Raw genomic sequence first — 26,389 nt, forward strand, 5'->3', positions numbered from 1 at the left:
AACACGACCCCTAGTGCTAACCAAAATATCATATACACTTTCATATACCCAACAGGGTACTTATGTCCATTAATTTGTAAGTCTATACGGTATAACGAGAACGCCAAGTGTATAGAAATGAATGATTAATACAAAACTTATAATAATAACAGTAAAATAATAATAGTAATAAAAATGATTACAATAATAATAATAATGATAATAATAATAATAATAATAATAATAATAATAATGATAATAATAATAATAATAATATCACTAAAACCCCTCATCCCTAAATGTTACTAATATAAAGGCACCCAATAATGTTAAATACGTAAAACAGGAATTAATCGCCATCTTAGGAGAGAGAGACGGACAAGCATCCCAACGCCGCCGGACACACACACCATTAAGTGACATGGCGTACCAACACTTAAAAGCTGTTTTCGACCAGTTTAGAAAGTGTGTGACCATTTGGGGGAGAATTTCCGGCACCAGAGATTATTATTATTACATTACCACAAGCCGCCCCTGAGAGTATTTCCCAGCAGCACGTGATGTAGGCAAGATTTGTTAGTAACATGTGACGTGGACAAGCCTACTCAGTGCTCTGGAAGCCTCATCAGTGCTGTGGTGTGAACAGTCAGCATACCACAAAAGTTAATACGATAAAATTAAACTTTCCTATTTTCTTAATTTCTACTTACAGCAATAAAGGAAAAAAGTATTAATAATTTTACCAACAACTTTGAATCACTATCACAAAAAAAAAAATCCCGTGTTTAAATTTTCAATGTAAATTATCATCGAAAAAAAGGAAATTATAGTATTAATTTAAATATATCATAACTCTGCAATGTCTGTGTTAAAACTCGATGTTGATGCAATACAACACGTGGTAACAGCCATACGTGAACGCCTCAACCATGGTGCCCAGTTCCCAGGAATGCGTGAAAGAAGTCCCCCCCCAGTTCACAGTTTTAATTTCAATTGAATCGACAGACTGGTTACAAAGAAAACGGTCAGAAATATAAACCATCTCCACATAAACTCCGGAAAAAGCTGCTTGGGCGGGTAGCGGGAAACGTGACCACATGGGTTGAACATTTCTGAGAGGGCGTGGGATACGAGTGGGATGGGTAGAGTGAAAACTGCTTATTTATGAGTAGGGGAGGGGGGTAGAGGGGGCTGGAGGGGGTAGGAGGGGGGCTGGAGGGGGGGGGTAGAGGGGCTGGAGGGGGGGTAGAGGGGCTGGAGGGGGGGTAGAGGGGGCTGGAGGGGGGTAGAGGGGGCTGGAGGGGGGGTAGAGGGGGCTGGAGGGGGGGTAGAGGGGCTGGAGGGGGGTAGAGGGGGCTGGAGGAGGGTGTTGCATATGACGGGGTCGGAAATAGTTTGTTTATGGAGGGAAAACTAATTACTATCAGGCTCCCGACACAGGCTAGTATGTTTATAAAAATAATATTCGACTAAAGTACTTAATAAATTTTGTTGACTACTGAAAGGCAAGAGACAAGATACGAAAGGTGAAGTTAGAAGAATTTTGAGGAGGCGTACAGTCTATACAGAGATGCATGGAACAGTATCTCGAGTTCTGTTTATTTAGAAGCATGAAATCGCACAAAATTAGATAAATTATGATAAATAGTGCAGGCGGTAAATATTTCTGGTGGACGCATCTGGTAAATATTTCTGGTGGAGGCATCTGGTAAATATTTCTGGTGGACGCATCTGGTAAATATTTTAGTGAACACATTTGGTAATATAAGACATCAAGCAACATATAATTTACCAAACGGATAACATCTTAACAGCTTACAAAATTAAATACCTTCTGTGATTAAATCTCGGAGGTACAGTACGTCACTATGTAATATAATTCATCGTGACAATACCAAAACGCAGCTGATACTTAACGAAAATAACAAACATATATTATTTAAAACGTTATATTGTACGTTAAGAAAATGCCAAGGAGCAAATTAAATACAACAGTGATTTTAAATATATTGAAACCTCCATATAACGGATCCTCGGTATAACGGATTTTCATATCTATATAGTTTATTAGCTGGAGGATTCACATATAACGGACTCTTGATATAACTCTTTTTCCTCTCTTTATAGTCCGCTAAATAGAGGTTTCATTGTCCCTAATAACACATACAATGACGGTAATAATCTTCGATCCATACGTTATGTTACAAAGTGAGAATTAATGACCAAAAAGGCGGTATAAACAACACAGTATATCCGAAGTGTGTTGAAAGATATAACAAAAAAAGGTGTTAACGAATCCACACCAAATCCTGTTGTGAAAGTATGAACAAGTAGAACAGTCAAAAGGTACAACAGGAGAGCTTAGTCACTGATAGTTCGAGACATGCCAGTTGGGTGCTGAATGTCACTAGGCTATGAAACTTGGCTAACATTGACTTACTAGGAGGGTGAAGGGCACTAGGCTGTTCCCTCCCTCCCAGACACACGCGCACCGGTCAAACTGCCTCACTCACCTACCTGTAAAAAAAAAAGCAAGAAAAATATTATTAGCCAAGCAAGAAATACCTCCTTATTACAGAGTGTACATTGTGATACATGGTGTGCAAGCGTTGAATTTAATAGCGTCTTTCACGTGTTACTAAACCTTCTTTCTACACACGCAACTTTAGAGACAGTGTGTGTGATGGGTGGGGTCGAGTCATGCCAGATTTCTGCAACAGATTACTGCATGTACCAGTCAAAAACCTAACTAACTACATGTACCAGTCAAAAACCTAACTAACTACATGTACCAGTCAAAAACCTAACTAACTACATGTACCAGTCAAAAACCTAACTAACTACATGTACCAGTCAAAAACCTAACTAACTACATGTACCAGTCAAAAACCTAACTAACTACATGTACCAGTCATAAACCTAACTAACTACATGTACCAGTCAAAAACCTAACTAACTACATGTACCAGTCAAAAACCTAACTAACTACATGTACCAGTCAAAAACCTAACTAACCACACGTACCAGTCAAAAACCCAACCAACCACACGCACCGAAGTCAAAAACCCAACTAACTACACGTACCTGGAAGTCAAAACTAACTAACTACACGTACCAGTCACAAACCTAACTAACTACATGTACCAGTCAAAACCTAACTGACTACATGTACCAGTCACAAACCTAACTGGACTACATGTACCAGTCAAAATCCCATAACTAAATTCACATGTACCAGTCAAAAACCCAACTAACTACATACCAGTTAAAACCTTTACTAACTACATGTACCAAAGTTAAAACCTTACTAACCACATGTACAAGTTAAAAACTCATAACTACACATGTACCAGTCAAAAACCTAACTGACACACATGTACCAGTCAAAAACCTAACTGACTGCTATTACGTACCAGTCAAAACCCAACTGACCACATGTACCAGTCAAAACCCAACTGACTACATGTACCAGTCAAAACCCAACTGACTACATGTACCAGTCAAAAACCTAACTAACCACATGTACCAGTCAAAACCCAACTAACCACATACATGAACCAGTCAAAAACCTAACTAACTACATGTACCAGTCAAAACCTAACTAACTACATGTACCAGTCAAAAACCTAACCTAACTACATGTACCAGTCAAAAACCTAACTAACTACATGTACCAGTCAAAAACCTAACTAACTACATGTACCAGTCAAAAACCTAACTAACTACATGTACCAGTCAAAAACCTAACTAACTACATGTACCAGTCAAAAACCTAACTAACTACATGTACCAGTCAAAAACCTAACTAACTACATGTACCAGTCAAAAACCTAACTAACTACATGTACCAGTCAAAAACCTAACTAACTACATGAACCAGTCAAAAACCTAACTAACTACATGAACCAGTCAAAAACCTAACTAACTACATGTACCAGTCAAAAACCTAACTAACTACATGAACCAGTCAAAAACCTAACTAACTACATGTACCAGTCAAAAACCTAACTAACTACATGTACCAGTCAAAAACCTAACTAACTACATGTACCAGTCAAAAACCTAACTAACTACATGTACCAGTCAAAAACCTAGCTAACTACATGTACCAGTCAAAAACCTAACTAACTACATGTACCAGTCAAAAACCTAACTGAACATATCCTAGGATTGGGTTATGTTAAGGCAGGCTGGTTAATAGGCTACGGACCTAAAAAAAATATCCTATTAGTGCTATTTCGGAAACAATTATAAAAAAATAATTTTATTTTACCTATTACATTATATAATCCACTTTAATAATAATAAATATTAATAATAGTAATAATAATAATAACAACAACAACTCGGCAATTCTTGTAATCATCGAATCATTAACAAAAGAACCGCCAAAATTAAAAAAAAATAAAAATTCCCGACATGAATGACCAGAACCCCTCAAAAATAATGGTCAATTATTCTCACACACGGTTCCTCAGTCTAACTTGTGTGTGGATGATCCTTAAGTGTGATACGCTTGGGAGGCTCTAGTCTAGGAGGAGGTACCATGGACAATACGCTAACCTAACCCCACATACTGTACCCAAACTAACCTACCGTAATGTAACATATCCTAACCTAACCTCACATACTGTACCGTTACCTAACCTACCGTAACATATCCTAACCTCACACTGTGCCGTAACATAACCTACCGTAACATAACCTAACCTAACCTCACATGCTGTACCGTAACCTAACCTACCGTAACATATCCTAACCTAACCCCACATACTGTACCCAAACTAACCTACCGTAATGTAACATATCCTAACCTAACCTCACATACTGTACCGTTACCTAACCTACCGTAACATATCCTAACCTCACACTGTGCCGTAACATAACCTACCGTAACATAACCTAACCTAACCTCACATGCTGTACCGTAACCTAACCTTATAATCTCTGGTAATACTCTTGGTCTAGATCGGTGAGAGCGCATAGCCTTTTTGGTTTTGTTTTTTACGGGAATTAGCCCACCCAGGCACAGGTCACTGACCCCCATCGGGGCCTGGGGGGCGAAAATGTAATAACAACAATAATAATAATAATAATAATAATAATAATAATAATAATAATAATAATAATAATAATAATACAAAATGAAAAAAAAATCAAAAGTGAGGAACAATATATGTATGTTGTGTTGTCAATAGTAAGAGAAACAATTGAGACCCTGCAATTGTGGGTAAATGAGGCAGAAAGTCAGAATCATCAACCTGGGACTTGGTCACATATGGCAGCAGGGTCTACCATAGATAACACATCATGCTTCCAATATCTTCCCAGGCGGTAGTACCTCCCTGTTTGGTAGCTGCCAAATACCTACTACCGTACGACAACCGCTATAGTCTTGAATCCTTGCGTGACTCTTGCATTACCACACACACACACACACACAATGAAAGTTGGCGAGACCAGAACAACTTTACGACAGACATGAATGAGCTGTCCTCGTCCGTCCCCCACCAGAGCGACTTTCTCGTCCAGCAGCTGTGTAACTTTCCTTTTAAGACGACCACCAACACCAAATTACAATAAGTATATATTTATCACTCAGCTGCAAGACGTCAACAAACTCTCACGTCACGACGCCTGGGAGAGAGTAATCGCTCATCTCCCCCGACACTGTGTAAAAAAAAAAATTCTTCCACATACTCTGATATTCGTCCACATGCTCTGAAATTCGTCCACATACTCTAATATTCGTCCACATGCTCTGAAATTCGTCCAAATGCTCTGAAATTCGTCCGCATACCCTGAAAATTATCCACATTCCTCGACACGTTCGCTACTTCTGGTATCTTTTGGTAAACACATCACCAGCAAACACTGACAGGGGGATGACACTAGCCCATGATAGATAGTTGACAGGGGGATGAAAATAGCAGCACCCAGCCAGAGCCAACAGTGTCATATTCACAACCAGAGCCAAATGGTGACAAGAAAGATGTGTCAAGTGAGGCAATGTGACCGTCAAACAGACATAATCAAAATGGTTTTCTGACGTCAACACTCCTCCTTGCCACCAATAACCTCCGCGTCGCACTGTTATTGGTGGGACACACACACACACTTCGAGGCTTCATATTTACTTATACTTGTATGTTAAACTATAGTGCAATGTGTACGTCTGACGCGTGCTCTTAAGTACACGTACACACACACTGGCGTATAAAGGCTCACGTGGGTGCACATGTAGGTGAAGAGAGAGAGAGAGAGAGAGAGAGAGAGAGAGAGAGAGAGATATATATATATATATATTTTACTGTACATCAACTCATGATGCAAGGTGACAGTAACACCACCACCACCACCCCCACCATTACCACCACTAACACACACACACACACACAAACTTACACCACCACAGTACCACCACCACTTCCACCAACGCATAACCACTATACTCCACCATACGTCTCCACCACCACCACCTCCACCAACCCATAACCACTATACTCCACCATACGTCTCCACCACCACCACCTCCACCAATATCTTTATCGACCATTTTCTCTCCTAGTTAATCTCCCTCATCTTTGTAACCAACACGACCCCTTATAATTATACCATGAATCACTAGTTTCCCTCAGCTTTCTCCACCACCCATCTCCTCACCCCCACCACCCATCTCCTCATCCCCCACCCATCTCCTCTCACCCCAACCACCATCTCCCCACCCCAACCACCCATCCCCCCTTCTGCACTCCCCACCACCCATCCCCTTCACCCCAACCACCCATCCTTCACCCCCACCACCCATCTCCCTCACCCCCCACCCATCTCCTCACCCCAACCACTCATCCCCTTCACCCCCACCACCCATCTCCCCACCCCACCACCCATCTCCCTCACCCCCACCACCCATCAACAATTCCCCCCACCACCCATCTCCCTCACCCCAACCACTCATCTCCCTCACCCCAACCACTCATCCCCTTCACCCCCACCCATCTCCCTCACCCCACCACCGTATTTTCCATCAGTGACTGGCCAAAATGGACTCCTAATCTAAGTCTCTCTATAATTATTGGGATAATATGACTCGGCTACTCTTATTAACATCCTAACCTAACCTAATCCAACCAAGATCCCAACCTAATCCAACCAAGATCCCAACCTAATCCAACCAAGATCCCAACCTAATCCAACCAAGATCCCAACCTAACCCAACCTAATCCAACCAAGATCCCAACCTAACCCAATCCTCTAAGGGGGGAGGGAGGGGGAAGGGGGGTAGGGGGAGGGGGTAATAATACACCAACATAACACCAACTAATTAATAGACGATTATGTACAACTGTATAGATAAACACCGTAGATACCCCCCCCCACGTATACACAATCATGGGAGGTAGGTATACAATCATCACACACACACACACAACAAACACACACACACACACACACACACACTCAACTTGGTATGTATACAGACCACGCAGGTACACACGGAAGGTATACAGTATACACAAAGCAATGTATAAATCAACGTTAACCCACTGTAGTTCGTCTTAAAGGGGTTCAGTCACCATTTTCACCCCGTCATAACAATTGGCAATAATAAAAGACTTACTGGCACGCACACGCACGCACACAAACGCACGCGCGCACACACATGGGATGGGATGGGATGGGATGGGCTGGGCTGGGATAGGCATAAGTAACCAAATTGTAGCCAAGAGGAGGCAGGGCACACCAAGGCTATATACCACCACCCAGTAATGACACCATAATGAGGCTACACCATAATAAACAAAAGCAGGTGCAATAATAAACACGCGCGGGAAGTATACTGTAACACCACTAACACCATCACACTACGTCGTCATCACCACCACACCACCACCACCACACCACCACCACATCATCATCATCCACACCACCACCATCATCATCCACACACACACACACACACACACTTGTTCCCGAAGTCTGTAATATGGCCTCTATGTTCATCTCCCCTTCCTCCAAACAAACAAAAAAACTCCCCAGAAATAAACTACAAAACAAGTAAGCCAAGCCAACCCAACCCAACCCAACCCAAGCCAACCCAAGCCAAGCCAAGCCAACCCAACCCAAGAAGCGTCCCTACAGCAGACACCATCTACAGGATTCTACACAACACACCGTAAAAACAAAAGAATAACAACATATTAAGTGTAAATAACCCAATATTGTTGACTCCGAGACTGTCTTTTTTCAGGTCACCACCACACCCAAGTTATCAACCCGTGTCACAAATATAACCCGGAAAAAATATGACAATTTCTGCAGGAGATTTATGGGCAGGTCGTTTCTCAGGGCGGGTGACTAACGTAAGAGGATTGGGGCGGGTTGGTCTTGGAGGAGTTTTGAGGTTCTTGGAGGGGTCTTGAGGGGTCTTGGGGGGTCTTGAGGATCTTGGAGGGGTCTTGAGGGTCTTGGAGGGGTCTTGGGGGTCTTGGAGGGGTCTTGAGGGATCTTTGAGGATCTTGTAGTCTTGAGGGGTCTTGGAGGGGTCTTTAAGGGTCTGAGGGTCTTTGAGGATCTTGGGGAGTTTTTGAGGATCTGGAGGAGTTTTGAGGGTCTTGGAAGGGTCTTGGAAGGTCTTGAGGGTCATGGAGCTGTCTGGCGTGGGATGGGCGGGAAAGGAGCTAGTCTTGGAGGGGTTTTGGAGGGGTCTTGGAGGTTTTATGACTGAAGGCAACCACACCTCACTCACTCACCGCTCTGTCCCATCACACTACTAACATTACACAAACAAGAACGCCCAAGGTCACCACTAAAATATATATACACCCACGGCAGACAATGCAGGAGGACCACGGCAGACAAGGCAGGAGGACCACGGCAGACAAGGTAGGAGGACCACTGCAGACAAAGCAGGAGGACCACGGCAGACAAGGCAGGAGGACCACTGCAGATTACTATTCACTAAGCATAAACAACAATGTCATCAAACTTGCTTCCATATTTCTTGAAGTATCCCTAACCTAACCTGACCTTGACCTAAATCTAAACCTGACCTGACCTTGACCTGACCTTAACCTAACCTAACCTTGACCTAAATCTAACCTAGACCTGAACTTAACGTAACCTAACCTAACCTTGACCTAAATCCTAACCTGACCTTAACCTAAACCTAACCTGACCTTAACCTAAACCAGCCATGAGATATTATTACAATGTTACCAGATCTAAGTAAATATTCTCACGCTTCCTGGTACCTTAACGCACTCGTTGAAGGGAATCCCTACGTGGATTCTGGCAACACTGAAGTGAAGCAACAAGAATATTTCCCTGGTGTGTTTTGGGGTCAGGTCATGGGCTTACATCAGTTACCACAGTACTACAAGACCTTTACAACACTGATATAGTTTGTGTACATAATAATCACAAAAATTAAATACAACCCCACACACACACACACACCAAACTATAAAAAAATGAATCTTCCACCTAACCTAACCTAACCTAACCTCTCGTGAATAAGTATCATAGATTCTCCTCAACGACACAAGTTTGTTTATACTCTTACGAGATTTACATAAATAAACAAACAAACAAACCACCACGTGACATTGTTTACATTATAATCAGCGGCTAACCTAACCTAACACTCAGATTATATACATTACTTCACATTATTATCAGGTGCTACACGCAAAAGACCAGACTCACTCAATAACAGATATGAGCGTTGCGTGCAGTGTTGGGTTACGTGGGTGGGGAGGGAGACGGGGCCCCCACACAGCGTCCACACATGGGCTGTTATCTGATAAGTGATAACGCAAGCTTCATACGTCACACCACCAACCACAGCTGCGTATTAATACACATTTGACTTAGTTATACACAAAACATGGGTGAATCGTTGACCACTAACACGCTGGTATACTGTACACATCATTCTATACACACAGTTTGTATAGATGATCGTAAACAAGTATATATTTGAATTTCACCCTAGGTACATCACTATATAAATTCCAATATGGTACAACACACACACACACACACACACACACACACAGTGGCTAAATTGAACAAGAATATTTTCCTTGTTACGCATCGGAAGTAATTTATTCTTTACAAGCAATTACCTCTTGGTGAATAAGTAAGAAGCATTTAAGTGAGTCTGTAAAAAAAAGTAGGTTAGACCAAGTAAAAGTAAGTGAGTAACGAAAGTAAAAGCAAGTATCTAAGTGAGTTAAAGTAGTTAAGTGAAAATAATGAACGAGAAAAGTAAATACATTAACTAGTAGTAAGGTGGAAATAAATAAATAAGTAGCATAAAGTAACTGAGTCAATAAGTAATAAATAAAACTGAAGAAATCCCTAACATAAGTAACGTAAAGTAACCAACACAAGTAACTAATTAAGTAAAAGTAACCTCAATAGGCCAGAAGTGCGTGGGGGACCCTATAACCTTCCAGCCACTTCAAATCAGTTCCTCTACACATGTCTTCCTGAAGTGAACTTGGCGAAGGTCTATTGACAGACAGACAGACACAGGGACAGACAGACAGAGACAGGGATCCTCTAGTCTAAACTCCTCAAGATCTCTGACCGGCTGCGTTCGGTTAAGATTTCACTATAAATGCTTATCCGATTGGGTTGGCGTTGGTCGAATGCGCTGGTGATTGAAACAGTCGAATATTCCCAAAATAAAAATATCAATGGCGGCGGCAGTAGTAGTAGTGGTGGTGGTGGAGGTAGTAGTGGCGGAGGAGGTAGTAGTAGTAGTGGTGGAGGTAGTAGTAGTGGTGGAGGTAGTAGTGGTGGAGGTAGTAGTGGTGGAGGTAGTAGTAGTAGTAGTGGTGGTGGTGGAGGAGGTAGTAGTGGTGGTGGAGGTAGTAGTAGTAGTAGTAGTGGTGGTGGTGGAGGTAGTAGTAGTAGTAGTGGTGGTGGTGGAGGTAGTAGTGGCGGAGGAGGTAGTAGTAGTAGTGGTGGAGGTAGTAGTAGTGGTGGAGGTAGTAGTGGTGGAGGTAGTAGTGGTGGAGGTAGTAGTAGTAGTAGTGGTGGTGGTGGAGGAGGTAGTAGTGGTGGTGGAGGTAGTCATAGTAGTAGTAGTGGTGGACGGTGAAGAGAAAGAAGGATTGGTGTCACAAAAACTCATTTACTGTACACAGGAACTCAATGAAGCTGCTATACCACTACTTCCCGGATGAGAGAGAGAGAGATCCTATGACATGTTCGCCAGCTGTAATACGAGAAGGATACACCAGGTCGATACACCACTTTATCTCGTTACGGGAAAATATTTAATGTCTCTAATGTTCCTTTGTGAGTCTGGCCCATGGACCTTCTCTTCACCTCACGATGACAATTACAAAATAGCTCTCCCATGTGTCTGTTGTGGTCGTGAGATAAACATTACTAAAGCCTGATCATAGAAAACTTGATCTTACAAAATCCTGATCATACAAGAAGCCTGATCGTACAAAAGCCTGATCATACAAGAAGCCTGATCGTACAAAAGCCTGATCGTACAAAAGCCTGATCTTACCAAAGCCTGATCTTACCTGTAGCATATTAACCTGTGAACAAACCCACCAGAGGTTCTTAAGCTGATCTGGATAAATACTGTGGTTCTATATTAAGAGGACCAACCTAACACGGCCCCTCAGTGACCAATACACGCGATAATGGAGCTTGACACACACAGTTACTCTAAACAGTCTAAAGCGTTCATCATCACTAAGACCAACCTGACCACACTATTGAACCAGTTAACAGTCAGCTTCCAGTCTTCTCATTCACTCGGTACCGTAGCGAAGACTCAATGAAGGACAGTTATGTATCATTTACCAGTTAGTGTATATATATCCAGTCCACTAGCGTAGCTAGGGGGGGGCGGGGGGGGCGGTCCGCCCCGGGCGGCACTTTTGGGGGGCGGCACTTTTGGGTCTGCTCATCACCCATATCTGCAGCTACTGGAGACGTTAATCCATCCCTTTGTATCGGCGGCAAGTTAATCCTTGTCGTGTCTAACCTAACACCTGACCCACATCATCACGGCCACGTCATGAGCTACACCCTTGCTATGGCCCCCCCACCCCGCCACACACACAACCTGTAACCTGTTGAGGATTAAGGAAACAACTTCAAACAAGTACGCCAGTGAGCTCATGTGGTGTGGGTCAGGTGTTAGGTCAGACACGACGAGGATTAACTTGCCGCCGATACAAAGGGAAGGATTAACGTCTCCAGTAGCTGCAAAACCATGCAGTCTCGGGTCAACATAAGAACATAAGAATGGAGGAAACTGCAGCGGGCCTATTGGCCCATACTGGGCAGTCCCGTTTACACCCAACCCCTATTGCTCATATGAGCATCCAACCTATGTTTGAAGCAATTCAGCGTATTCGAGTTAATGATGATATTTGGTAACTTGTTCCATTCATCCACTACTCTGTTTCCAAACCAGTGTTTACCTATTTCACGCCTAAATCTAAATTTGTCTAATTTAAAACCATTGTTACGAGTTCGCTCCTGGTTGGATAGTTTGAGTACCTTTGTAATGTCCCCTTTGTTTAGCCCTGCCTTCCACTTATACACCTCTATCAGGTCGCCCCTCGCTCTACGTCTCTCAAGGGAGTGCAAATTAAGATGCTTTAACCTGTCTCTATACTCAAGGTTCCTAATGCCCGGGATTAGTCTTGTCATTCTCCTCTGAATTCTTTCCAAGGATTCTATATCCATTCTGTAATACGGTGACCAGAACTGAACTGCGTAATCCAGGTGTGGTCTCACAAGAGCAAGATACAGTTTTCGGATGACCTCGCTAGTCTTGTAACTAACACTCCTTTGTATGAACCCAAGTACTTTATTAGCCTTGTTACGAGCAAAACACATTGTTTACTTGGCTAAGGTTCCTACTTATCATTACTCCTAAATCTCTCTCGCAGTCGGATTTCTCTATGGCATCGTTGTTCATCTGGTATCTGGTTTCCCTGTTTACATCTCCTATACTGAGTACTTTACATTTGTCGACGTTGAATTTCATCTGCCATTTTTCAGACCATTCGAAAAATTTGTTTAGATCTTCCTGTAGTTTTGCCGAGTCCTCGTCAGATTTGATAACACGTCCTATTTGGTGTCATCAGCAAATTTACTTATGTTACTGTCAATGCCGATATCTATGTCGTTTATATGTATATAATAATAAATAATAATGGTCAAGTACTGAGCCTTGGGGAACTCCACTTGTGACGTTACCAATGGGACTTAGTGCCGTTAATGCTCACTCGCTGACACACTGTCCTGTAACCACGCCTAATCCATTTAAGGATGTCACCTTTGATGCCTGAGCTTCTACCTTTCTAATTAGTCTTTCAATGGGGGACTCTGTCAGAAAGCTTTGCTAAAAGTCGAGATATACCACATCATAATTGGCTGCCCTCGTCCACCGATTCGAAAACTGATGAAAAGAATGTTAATAGTTTAGTTAGGCAAGAACGTCCGCTTGTGAAGCCATGCTGGGAATCATTGATCAATCCGTGCTTCTCCAGGTGATTTCGAATAGAGTTTGAAATGGTTGCTTCCAGTAATTTGCCTACTATTGATGTTAGACTGATTGGGCGGTAGTTAGAGGATAGTGATCTATCCCCCTTCTTGAAAATCGGTATTACATTCGCTATCCTCCAGGATTCTGGTACTACACCGGTTTTTAATGACATGTTAAACAACTTTGCTAAGGGCATACTAAGCTCTTCCTTACATTCCTTTAACACTCTGGCAAATATCTCATCGGGACCAGGTGACTTATTAGGCTTTAGTTTGTCTATTTGCTTACTAACATCGTTACTAATCACTACTATCTCACTTAATTTGTTTTCTTCACTATCTCTGAATAGAGTCGCATCATATCAGTTCATGTACAGCCGACCAATCCACCAGTTACAAGCAATTCACTTCAGTTCTGCACAAGTCTCCATCGTGACAAGACGAGGGGAGGCTAGACGACTTTTATGTTCTCTTGTGTTTTCGATCCAGTTATTTACTTCGTTGGAAGACATAATACTATAAGGTAAGAAATATTAAAGTATTGGTTAAAAAATATTGATGTGACTTTTGCTGCGGTACTGAGATTAAATATTAAGATTTTTGTTTCACAGCATTGCGATTTTATACTAAGACACTATCCTCACTGGGGTACAGACAAAAGCCCCCCCGACAAAAGCCACCCAGACAAAAGCCCCCCAGACGAAAGCCACCTAGACAAAAGCCCCCTACTTTGATCGGGGTCACCTCGACGGGGTGGCTTTTGTCTGACAACAGTAAGGGCTTTCAAAAGTTACGGACATAATTAAATAGTTGAGGGTAAAATATACTGTTCTTCTCTGTGGTTAATTATTGGTTAGGTTAGGGCAATGATCTGGGGATAGTCATGGAGCGTCAGCGTCGACCCAAAAAGAAGAAACAAATGTTTGGTGAAGGATCACGAGATGCTGAATTGCCATACGACATTGAACTGAGGAGAGAAATGTTTTCTTCGCTGGACAGAGTGATCCAAGAAATAACTTTGAGATTTCAACAGCTTCATGAACTTGCTGAGAAATATGCCTCCCTTACCCCATTGAATCTTTTGGATGATAAATATGAGTGTCAAATAGATCACGATCACGACGACATTGATAAAGAGGAGTTCCTCGTTGAGAGAAAAAGACTTCAGCATTTTGTTGCTGTTGCTGCTATAACTATTAAAGACAGAATACAGACGTGGAAAGAAGGCCCCCTTGAACTTTTGCAGTTTATTCAAAAGTATAACCTTGGGAACTCGGTTCCAAATATAGTAATAATGCTGAGGATTTTCCTCACAATTGCTGTTAGTGTTGCTACCTGTGAGAGGAGTTTTTCGAAACTAAAACTGATCAAGAATTACTTAAGATCTACTATGAGCACCTTGCGGTTGAGAAATCTTGCCATACTGTCTATAGAGCGACAATTGACAGATGAGATAGTTTTTGACAATGTCATTGAAGAATTTGCCAACAAAAAAACAAGAAAAGTTACTTTGTAGAAAGTTGTAGTTTTCATTTCAGAAATAAAGATGGTGCTAATTTTTTACACTTTTACTTTTTTCCCTATCCTATATGTCGTTTTTGCTTTTTGTTTAACTGTTACTTATAAAGTTTAAGTGTGTTTGGTGTGTATTTAAAGCATACTATATTTGAGTATGTGAAAGTACAATAATATTATAATGGTACACAAACTATTTAATATATATATATATATATATATATATATATATATATATATATATATATATATATATATATATATATATATATATATATAAGAATGAGTCACTGTGCAATATGTATTTTTTGTGGGGACCCGGGGGGGCGGTAAACTCAAGGGCCGCCCCGGGCGGCACACACTCTAGCTACGCCACTGATCCAGTCATTGTAGCGGCGATCAATGGACTGGTTATATTAACAAGGATTCATTACAGGTAACAGTCTCATCCACCTCACAGTTCACCAGGTCACCAACACCCTCAGGTCACCAGGTCAAGAGACGGTGTTATAATTCTTTTAACTAACTTCAAATGGTAAACGACCCTTCCCTCAGTGTCCCCTAACGACGTGTGAGAGAGTACCCCCCCCCCCAACCCGGACCGCCCACCCACCCACCTCCTGCCCCTCTGACACACCTGCGAGACTCCACCCAGGAAACTCCAAGGCCGACATTCATTATGGTGGTGATTGTGGCCTCCCACCCACCCAGCGCCCCCTCCCACCCACCCCACCCACCACCACCTCCCGTACCACCCCCCATCGCCTCTTAGCCACAACCTTCACCACAGAGAGAGAGAGAGAGAGAGAGAGAGAGACTACCTCACCTGATGCCTCGTTGTGTGCCATCTTTAACGAGGAATTTACAGCGAGTTCTTTCAAGTTAATAATGTCTCCCTAAATACACTACCAGTACACACATTACCTCACTACTTCTAACACACACACACACACACAGCATCATCCCCCGGCCCGCCCTACTAACCAGCTTATCGTCCTCTCAAGCTCTCACAACAATAATTCACAAGAGTTTCCCAGCTTAATAACTACCTTCCTCACCGTTACTGCCGGGTTACTTGCCGACAGTGACGAGCCCAAGACAGCCTACGGGGGTTTGATGAGCACTGTGGCTGACGGGATGATGATGATGATGATGATGATAATAATGATGATAAGATAAAAATAATACGATAAAAATAATACGATAATAATAATAAGACAAAATAAGACGGCAAAAATAAGGTAATAATAATAAATAATAATGTAATATCTTCAGTCAAAGTAACAAATTCGACAATGTTAATGAATATAATTGTGACAGCCAACATATAGTGTACTGGACGATACAAGCAATTGATATCGCTACACCTTTAACACAACACTGACCAACCTTACTAAAAAAAATATATTATCCCGATTCATTCCTACGAAAAAGAAATCGTGTGTAAAATCACTTCCTAAATATTAACACGATCTAGTCATATAAATAAACGTTAAATATTAGAAATTACCTAACCCCCCCCCCCCATAGGCCTACATCGGCTAATTCCCCGCATTACAACTTCTGTCTAAATGTGTCTATCCTTTGGTTATCTTGCGGGATAGGCTATTAGGCTAGTACTTCCTGCCTAGACTGATGTAACTAACTTCCTCTTCATTTTTGTTTTTTTGTATCTGGTCTAATTTTAACAGCTGGTAAGTTTTCTTCACTGCCTCACCTGACATCTTGTATTACTTACCACTCTACTCTGACGACCATTACACCGCTCTACTCTGACGACACACTCTACCTGACGACCACGACACCACTTCTACTCTGACGACCACGACACCACTCTACTCTGACGACCACGACACCACTCTACTCTGACGACTACACCTCTACTCTGACGACCACGACACCACTCTCGACTACGACACTACTCTGACGACCACGACACCACTCTGACGCTACCTGACGACCACGACACCACTCTACTCTGACGACCACGACACCACTACTCTGACGACCACGACACCACTCTACCTGACGACCACGACACCACTCTACTCTGACGACCACGACAACCCTTTCACTCTGACGACCACGACGACCACGACACCAATACTCTACTCTGACGACCACGACACCACACCTACTCCTGACGACCACGACACCTCTACTCTGACGACCACGACACCACTCTACTCTGACGACCACGACACCACTCTACTCTGACGACCACGACACCCACTGACGACCTCTACTCTGACGACCACGACACCACTCTACTCTGACGACCACGGACGACCACGACACCACTCTACTCTGACGACCACGACACCACTCTACTCTGACGACCACGACACCACTCTACTCTGACGACCACGACACCACTGACGACCACGACACCACTCACTCTGACGACCACGACACCACCTCTACTGGACTGACCACGACACCACTCTACCTGACGACCACGACCACTCTGACGACCATGACACCACTCTACCATGACGACCATGACACCACTCTACTCTGACGACCATTGTCTCCTATCTTTAGGGTGTACTGTATATATACGCACCTGACTCATTAATATAAGATATATAACGTCCCCTTAACAAATAACACCAATTAGAGACTAAAGACTAACTACTGTAGAGGCTAATTACTGTAGACGCTAATTAGCTGTAAAGACTAACTACTGCAGACTAAACTACTGAACGACAAACAAAATCATACAAAAAATGGATAATTGCCTTTTAGAATTGTGCCTAGTTAAATGAAAAATAAAATACTAAGTAGGTCATTGACTAAGCCTGACGCGGTAACGGAACAGCGGGAGAGAGAGGGAGCAATCTTGTCATCTCAGGTGGAACAGGAGGAGGCACATAATTAGGTAAGTGTAGGGACAGGATTGGAACGGGGTGGGTGGGTAGGTGGGTGGGTGGGCGGGCGGGTGGGTAAGTAGGTATAGGTGTCCTTCGTCTCCTGTCATCCTCTTATCACACACACACACACACACACACCAACGAGGATACAGTCACACAGTAATTTCACAGCGTTACTTACCATACAACAAAGATATAGACTAAAGACGTTAGACCCTTATTGAACTAGAGTATCCAATGGTTAAAATCCAATCATTTCTCCTGGCGACTCCCCTAAACACCCAGCGTCGGTAGAAGCGTTTAGACCTTCAGTTATCCTAGAAAATATATCGACAGGCGCGTGCTGGCTCTTAACTCAGGTACGGGAGAACTGGCGCTGAATCACTAACAGTAACAATAATGAGAACATTAGCTAATAAACGAAGGAAATTGAGTGGCGATTAGCTAGGCGTGATCACAAGTAACTGTTGACTGACTGGCTGAGAGAGGGTTAACGAGAGAGTACGGCTGCACCTCAACCAACTGTGTGAGCAATGGTCTTGGCAAACGTGACGTGAGAGGGTTGAGTCACTGAGGGGTACAGTAGGGAACGAATACTCTATATAAGCTGATCACCTGAAGAATCACCCCCCCTCCCCTAATTTATTTCACTTTAACCTAACCTTAAGATTCGCCCCCCCCCCCTAACTTATTTCACTTTAACCTAACTCAAACCTTCCCTAACGCCCAGATACCGCCAAATAATCTGACCGTTAATAGATTGAGGGGTTAGGTTGGTTAGCCCTGGTAAGCTCTCCTCCCCCAGTCTTAGGGTAACTATCGTCTTCCTTGTGTGGAGTCGTCGGTGTTTTGGGTCCAGAATGTATTAACTGTCACAAGGTTAGCGCTTCTTCACTTTACACTACTCAGGAGGGAGATCAGAGATGAGCGTGGGTGGTTAGTGGTGATGTGAGGGCGGGGGAGTGGGTGGGTGGATGGGTGGGCCGGCGTAGTGGGTGGGTGGGAAGGAGGGCGGCGGAGTGGGTGGAGACGTGATAAGCAGAGCAATAAAAGACTGTTAGGTTGATTGATGTTGTCGACACATGATGAATTTGTAGTTTGTCGTTGTTGAAGAAAATAAACCAAGTATAATACACAGAACTGATGCGAATAAGATCACAATGCGATCCAATTGTATATAAACAGATACGGTACGTGGATAAAATGGTTACGTGCGCGTGTTCAGTATATGGTACAGGACACACACACACACTGTAGTTTCCACCACTCTTGAGTAACCATCGCTGTGGACACCAAATACAAGAGTCACTGATCGACCACCTCACACGACCTGTTGCCAAAGTACAGTATGTAGAAATATCTTAAGTTGTCGTACGTAACAAGAAAAATTCATCAAGTTATCAATAAAAAGTTATGAGAGCGAGAGTAGAGAAGGGAAATCTTCAGTGGAATGACCTGAACGGAATGTAAATAATGTCTCCCAGATAAACTTAAGATTTTACAAGGTGGGAATCGTCTTTTGTTATTGACTGTATCATAGTTTGGTAGATAACAAAGAAAAAGACCATAAGTATCATTAAATGGGGGGAAAAAAGACCCCCCCTCCCCCCCCCACTTTTACTGGTTATGTTATGTGTAGAGTAAAATGTTTAGTGAAGTGTTTGAGAAGAAGCCAATGACGATAAACAGTGAAAGTCCCCATAAAGGTTCAGGAAGACTCGAGACAATTCAAACTTAAGATCACACCAGAAAGAATCACTCGGTATATAAAACAATAAAGACAAAAATGACCATCAATTCACCCACCCAACTTTCTGAACAGCAGCAACCGAACAACTTAAAAAAAGAAAAAAAAAAGTTTGTGCAGTTAATGATACCGAAAGTGACCCGAGAGCTCAAGTCGATAGGTCAATTTACGAGCACATTGTAACTAGTGGAGGAATGCCATCTCGGTCAAGAGCATTGTTGGGGGTTTACTACAGGACTTGGGGGAGAAAACACAATGTTGCCAGCATGTAATTTAAGAACTGACTGTGGTGAGGGGCTGATATTGGAACGTGGGTGGGGGAGTAAGCATGTAGGACTAGGGGGGAGGGAGGGGTAGGGTAGTACGTGTGGGGGTGGGGGGAGGGGGAGTCTAGTATACGTGTAAGAGGGGGGAGGGGGGTAGTGTAACACGTATGGGGGAGACGAGACAGACAGATTAGTATTGGAGAGTAAACATGAGTCAGAGAGATTTCCTTTCTGGTCAGGATGTCTCTGCAGTGGTGAGATCAGGGCGAGTAAGAAGAAGTAGAATGGTTGGGAGGGATGTAAAAGTTGTGGCAAAAAGACACAGCCAAGGGCCAGTCAAGAGAGATTATATAGCCAGTAAGAGTGAAGCGTTGGGTGGAGCGTGTCTTGTGGTGGTGTTAATGAGACCTTTGTGTGGTGGGCTTCGTGTCGTGAACTATGTGGTGTTCACTCAGCCGTAGTTTTAAGGACTTACTCGTGATTTCTCAGATTCTTGGTGATTATTGAGAATATTTTTATTTTATCCATATATAAAAAAGTCAAATTTGCTACAATAGCCTACAATCCGAGGTTTCTAAATGCTTATTGGAAAATTTCACCCAAGCATATATATATATATATATATATATATATATATATATATATATATATATATATATATATATATATATATATATATATATATATATATATATATATATATATATATATATATATATATATATATATATATATATATATATATATATATATATATATATATAATTATTTTTTTTTTTTACATTTTAGTGTGGATAATATTCATGAGTAGAAATATTGTTAAGCATTAAACAATTACTAGTTATCCCTTAAACATACGGTTCCGTTATCTCACCCCGATGCTCGCAGGGAGACGCCTAGTGCTGTTAAACGGGTCTTCTCTGGCTGTCTTTAACACAAGAAAACTGAACAAAGGGCAGATTCTTCAGGCGGGAGTTTAATAAATAATCCCATTCCTAGAACAACAGCTTCAGTCCCTGTATGATTTGGATTTAGTCAATGGTGCGGCCAGAAACAACCCGACTTGACTGAAGCTTTATTGTAAAACTTTCATATGACAAGACTAAAACTGACGCCGTCCACCTCAACCAGACCTTCCTGTAATACAAAAAAAAATAATATATATATATATATATATATATATATATATATATATATATATATATATATATATATATATATATATATATATATATAATAAAAAAAAGCATAGAAGCTGCGTGTGGAATGTTTGCAAGCACAAGAGAGGGACGAATTATATTACAGAAACAAGACAATGTTGTAGTGGTCGGAGCAGCGGGGAACGGTCAGTCAAGGATGGTTTGAGCGAGAGGTCAAGATCACTGGTCCTCGCTATCTCCGGCAGAGGGCAGGGGTGTCTACCCGCCAGCTAGACCACGATGATGAATTCCTACCCTGATCTCCCCCTCCAGGGGCGGATCCAGGAATATCAAAAAGGGGGTCCCAAAAGTTTTGAGTGGGGGAACACAGCGAGCAAAGCGAACCCATCCAGCTTGTGTGTTTCGGGGGGGGGGGGGCTGTAAGACCCCAGTTGTTGTTTGTTAACCTGACCAATATCATGGACACTTTGAGGTCATTTTGAAGACATTTGCAATTGATATTAAGAGATAGTCTGAGATCAAGAGTATTTACTTTTTACTTTACACACGCGCCTGAGTACAATACTGCATTAAAGAAAAAAATTATGTAATTTTCTGATGAAAAGGTGGGGTCCGGACCCCAGGACCCCCCTTACAACCAACACCAAATCTTCTTACGAGTGGAGACAATCTGAATATGTATGTGATGATGGCGGGCATAAGAAGAGAGGGAGGAGACGAGCTAAGGTGTGTTTATTATCCATCCCTATAAAAGTGTTGTCTGATTCATGTGCCAACTGGGGACAAACGTTGATCAACACCACTAACGTTATCACAACTTTTACCACACACGATCACCACCAACTAGTTTATGTACAACTGTAAACATGTATTGCGATTTTAATAAATAAATACGACAATCAAACAACTGGTGGTCACGTGTGGTAAAGGTACAGTGGTAGTGTATCGATCTTTCTACCTCTGTCAAGTTAATTAGTTGGGTCATGCATTAAACACTAACAATACCTTTTGTTTATACCGTTTCCTCACACAATCTACTTCTTCAAAATAATGGCATAACGGAATCATGCTTGCCTTTCATCACTGTGACCCAAATTCGACTCCCAAGTAACCTAACCTATCATCGTTTTCACTGGTATACTAAGCTCCTGTTTCCTCCTGGACTAAAACTGGGCCCGTGAAGATCAGACTAAAACATCCGTCCAGATTACTCGACTACACCAATTAATAAAAGCTGCAAAAAACGGTCCTCTTCGCATGTCACTAAAACAATTCGTAAATAGACATCTAATGAAACGGCAAAAATCGCATCACAGAGCCGATCATCCACGTGGAAAGCAATGACACCTCCATGTCTCGTGAACCAGTCTTCGTTAACTTAGATTTCTTCTCACCGATTTGACCAAATGAGACAGCTAGTAAACTAATTAACACTGAACTAGTAATCACAATGTTGAAGTTCTGCAGGTCTTGTTATTTATCACAGTGGAATATTTTGCCACAAAGACTTCCAAATATAGACAAGAAATGTTAATTAAATTTCCACGAAATCTCATGTGCTCCTGAACACTCCCAAGCTGCGAACAACACACAAACACAGGTGTACCAGACATCATTAAGACCTGTACACACACTTAAGCCGGATATCTTCAGAAACGTTTAAGACATCTTGACAACAACGTTTTCTGGGCGCGATTTATCTTTAAGCCGACAAAGAAACAAGATTCATTTACGCTACACCAAACATGTCTTATAATCCAATACTATAAAGTACAAACTGACAGCCCACACGTCCGGGCTCCACGAACTGGTGGTGATAACCATCTGTGAGGGACATGTAGGGTGGCAGCGGTGGATCAGCTGATCGTATGTCCTCTCTCTGGCTGCCCAAGAAAATCAATAACGTGAAACCTAAACTACAAGATAACTAGTTAAGTAATTCAACATACCTCATCTGGTTTTGGATGAACATGGTTACATATATGCTCCGCAGATGCTATTGTTATAAGTATAATTAACACATAGGGACCACCGCCCACACACGATAACCACACCCTTCCACTCATGGTTCCATCCTCACACTGACGCTCAGGCCAGCCAGGCACCAAACGTAAACACGGACCGGTCCACTCACTTGGATGGGGGAGAACGGCTCACATGCTCAACTATGAGCGAGGAATCATGAAAATGAATCAATCAGTCACACAAAGACATATTGTAATACGTAATGTAATACTAGAGATGGCTGATAACTAACTAAAGCATTACCTTGGATTATTATAATATTACTACATACTGTGTGATTATTCTAGGCTTCTAAATTGACAACCGAGATAGGGTTTTGACTCTTACGTGTCTCAACAGTAGTTAGAGAATCAGATTTGTTGATTATCCTTCATCGAACTGCTTTACTGTTTACCATTGTTTGTATACCCACATCCTGGTTAGTGCATTGGTAATTATATACACTGTATACCTGCGTTGTCTATATGCAGTATTTGCTGCACCAACCGACATTCAACCATTGGATACTAGCTGTCTACTTCGGCACCAGTTCACAAGAAATGATGAACCAACCTTAAAAATGCTGTACAAACGACGAGTTCCCCCCAAAATACCACCAGAGAACAACACAACATTCGGAATATAATCCCACCAACTATGACAGATCGTTTAATGACTTGTGGAAACATAACCTCTAAACTTTGTTAGATGAAGCGAGAAAGCCCTAAATTATTATATTAAGAAATATATTTAGATTAGGCACCTTGGTCACCTTATTTCGCCTGAAGATAAACTATCTCACGTTATCAGTATCAGTTGAGTGAGAGCCCCTAAAGCCTGACTGGCAATTAATATTAGTCACCTTTTCACTCTGAACATACATTGCTTTCTCCATAATTTTAGACACAATACACAGGCTACTAACTGGCCTATAGTTGCCTACATCAGACCCTTCGCTTTTCTTATACATACTCTGGTACAGTATTGGTACTAATGGAGAGATTAATTAGAAGTCATAAAGTTAGGTTAAGGTTAGGTTAAGTAAATATCAACTTAAGGTTCATGTTTGGTGAAGGTCATATTAAATTTAAGTTAATGATATAGTAGGTTACATATTAATTTATGGTTTGTTAAGTTAACCTAATTTAACAGTTAAAAGAACAAAACATTTAACCAAAAATAACATTAACCTAGTGTAGTCTTAACCCAACATCACCTGAACATTACGCACTCCAGCTTATATAACCTGATGATTAAACAAACTAACCTAACAAAACTTAATCTAACCTTACCTACCTTAACGTAACTTTAACCTTACTTAAACTACAGTACTTTATGATGTTTAATAATCAGGTGAAATAAGCTGGGGTGTCTTATCTTCAGGTAATCCAATCAAACTAACAAACATAAATGTACTAGAACTTAAACATTATTGGAAAAAATATAAAATAGTATTGTAATTTCAACCCAAGGAATATTATACAGAATTTAAACTCCCTAGTATTTATTTTGGTCCTGCCATCTATTAGACAAGCCAAAGTTCATAGAGAATGGTCGATGGAGAACTTAAGAAAATTTTAATGTTTTAATGGTAACTTTAATATTTTACAACGCTGTGACTTCAATGTATCATCGATAACCATGTAATTACTTTTGTATATTTATCATTATCTGTTTATTAGCTATTCGCGTAATTTGTCTTTGTTAGTTTTGTTATTACCTTTACTGTTCATTGTTTGTACAGCGGAAACTCTGCTAATAAACACACCATATTGATACACTATAAAGTTTAGCCTCAACCTCAAACACCAAAATAATGACAATAGACAATATATATTTGTATATAAACCATCTTAAGCTCTTATAAATCTAACCTGAAAAAATATTCTAATTTTGATATAAGTTGCAACAAATTACAACTTACACTCGGTAATACATAAGTTTATATATTTTGTTTCTCTCATTAATGTCATACTTTTCTTATACACATTTTTATACCTAAAACCTTTTGCTATTATTGTTTCTCAAAATTACTTCCACTTCATTCAAACATTCTACTACGTACATTGTCTCTGGGCATGGTTAAGGCACCAGTCTCCCTCATTCTCTGCTTTAAAATGAGAGAACATTTGATTTCATTATCAAAATCAGAGTTTTCTTTAATGAGAATCTCTACAAACATGAAGCAACTGTTCAAACACACTGCTGATCACTACAGTACTATGTTATATGGAAGAAAAATGCTGGGGTTAATAAAGTTATTTGCTCCTGTGTTGGCACTGAATGACAAGCCTTGACTATAACATAAATTTACCATAAATGTGTGTGGATATGAGCTTTCAATTGGCTAGTTGAATTGTAGTTTCAAGACCCACAGAGTACAACCATTTTTTATAACTAATTCTGGGGTAGTTCTATCTCCTCTTTCCAAATATGCAATACAATTTTTTTGGAAAATTAATAGGAAAAAGTTACAGCCATTATAATTTTGAAATTTGCCTCATAGACTGGTGCTCTGACACAAACCGTTGTCTTACTTTTCTATTGGTTCTCACATTTTTAATTGTACCTTTGAAAATAGGACATAAAACTACACAATAACAACTATATAAAGAGGGGGGAGCTACTCGATGGGTGTAATTAACAATCAAACTCACCAGTAGCAAATAAGAGACCTGCCGCCCGAGTGTCCAGTAAACTAAGTGAGGAAATGATAAATTAAACTACAATTTAACCTTCACTGCTCATGAATCAACCAACTAATAAGGCTTGAATTACTCCCTTATTATTCCTTGGATAAATTTCAATTGCTTACAAATAATTCTCCCATTTACAACTCAAAATATTATCTATCATCGAATTTATTAAATTTTAAAAAAATACGCCATTATATTATTAAGTGATACAAGGTAAAACTAAAATTTCGATTGATTTCTGAAACTTATTCCTGGCGTCATCTTATATAAATAAAATAGCTCCATATTTTTATTGATATTTATGTTAATTATTAAGATATATTAACATAGTTCTAGAAGATAATCATCCATAATTGACCTATAGCAACGTGTTAGATGGGTAGTCGGTCAGAGTTTGTTTACAGAAGCAACTATCTGTATCCTAGACATATTATCGTGTTAAATTATCTAACTTATATCTTTTTTTACTTCATATTTTCTTTATATAGACGTTAAATTACTTAAAAATTAGATATTTTATAATATTTTTATTAATAACTATGAGATAATAATTTTGATTTCTAGTTTGTAAATAGTAAGAGATCCATGTTACATAAATGGTAGTTAGTGAGCC

At 41.0% G+C, this 26,389-nt stretch overlaps 1 protein-coding gene across 1 annotated transcript in view; it reads right to left on the bottom strand.

Moving 5' to 3' along the window:
* LOC121875330 (leishmanolysin-like peptidase) overlaps positions 1-23,146 on the bottom strand; it is a 74,785-nt gene extending 51,639 nt beyond the window's left edge. Inside the window, 1 exon segment of the mRNA XM_042379837.1 lies at positions 23,026-23,146. Within this exon segment, the coding sequence (XP_042235771.1) occupies positions 23,026-23,142 (117 nt within the window). The 5' untranslated portion in view covers positions 23,143-23,146.
* Positions 23,147-26,389: the final 3,243 nt, after the last annotated feature.

Source organism: Homarus americanus, unplaced genomic scaffold (genome assembly GCF_018991925.1).
Source record: "Homarus americanus isolate GMGI-L3 unplaced genomic scaffold, GMGI_Hamer_2.0 scaffold56241, whole genome shotgun sequence".
NCBI lineage: Eukaryota > Metazoa > Arthropoda > Malacostraca > Decapoda > Nephropidae > Homarus > Homarus americanus.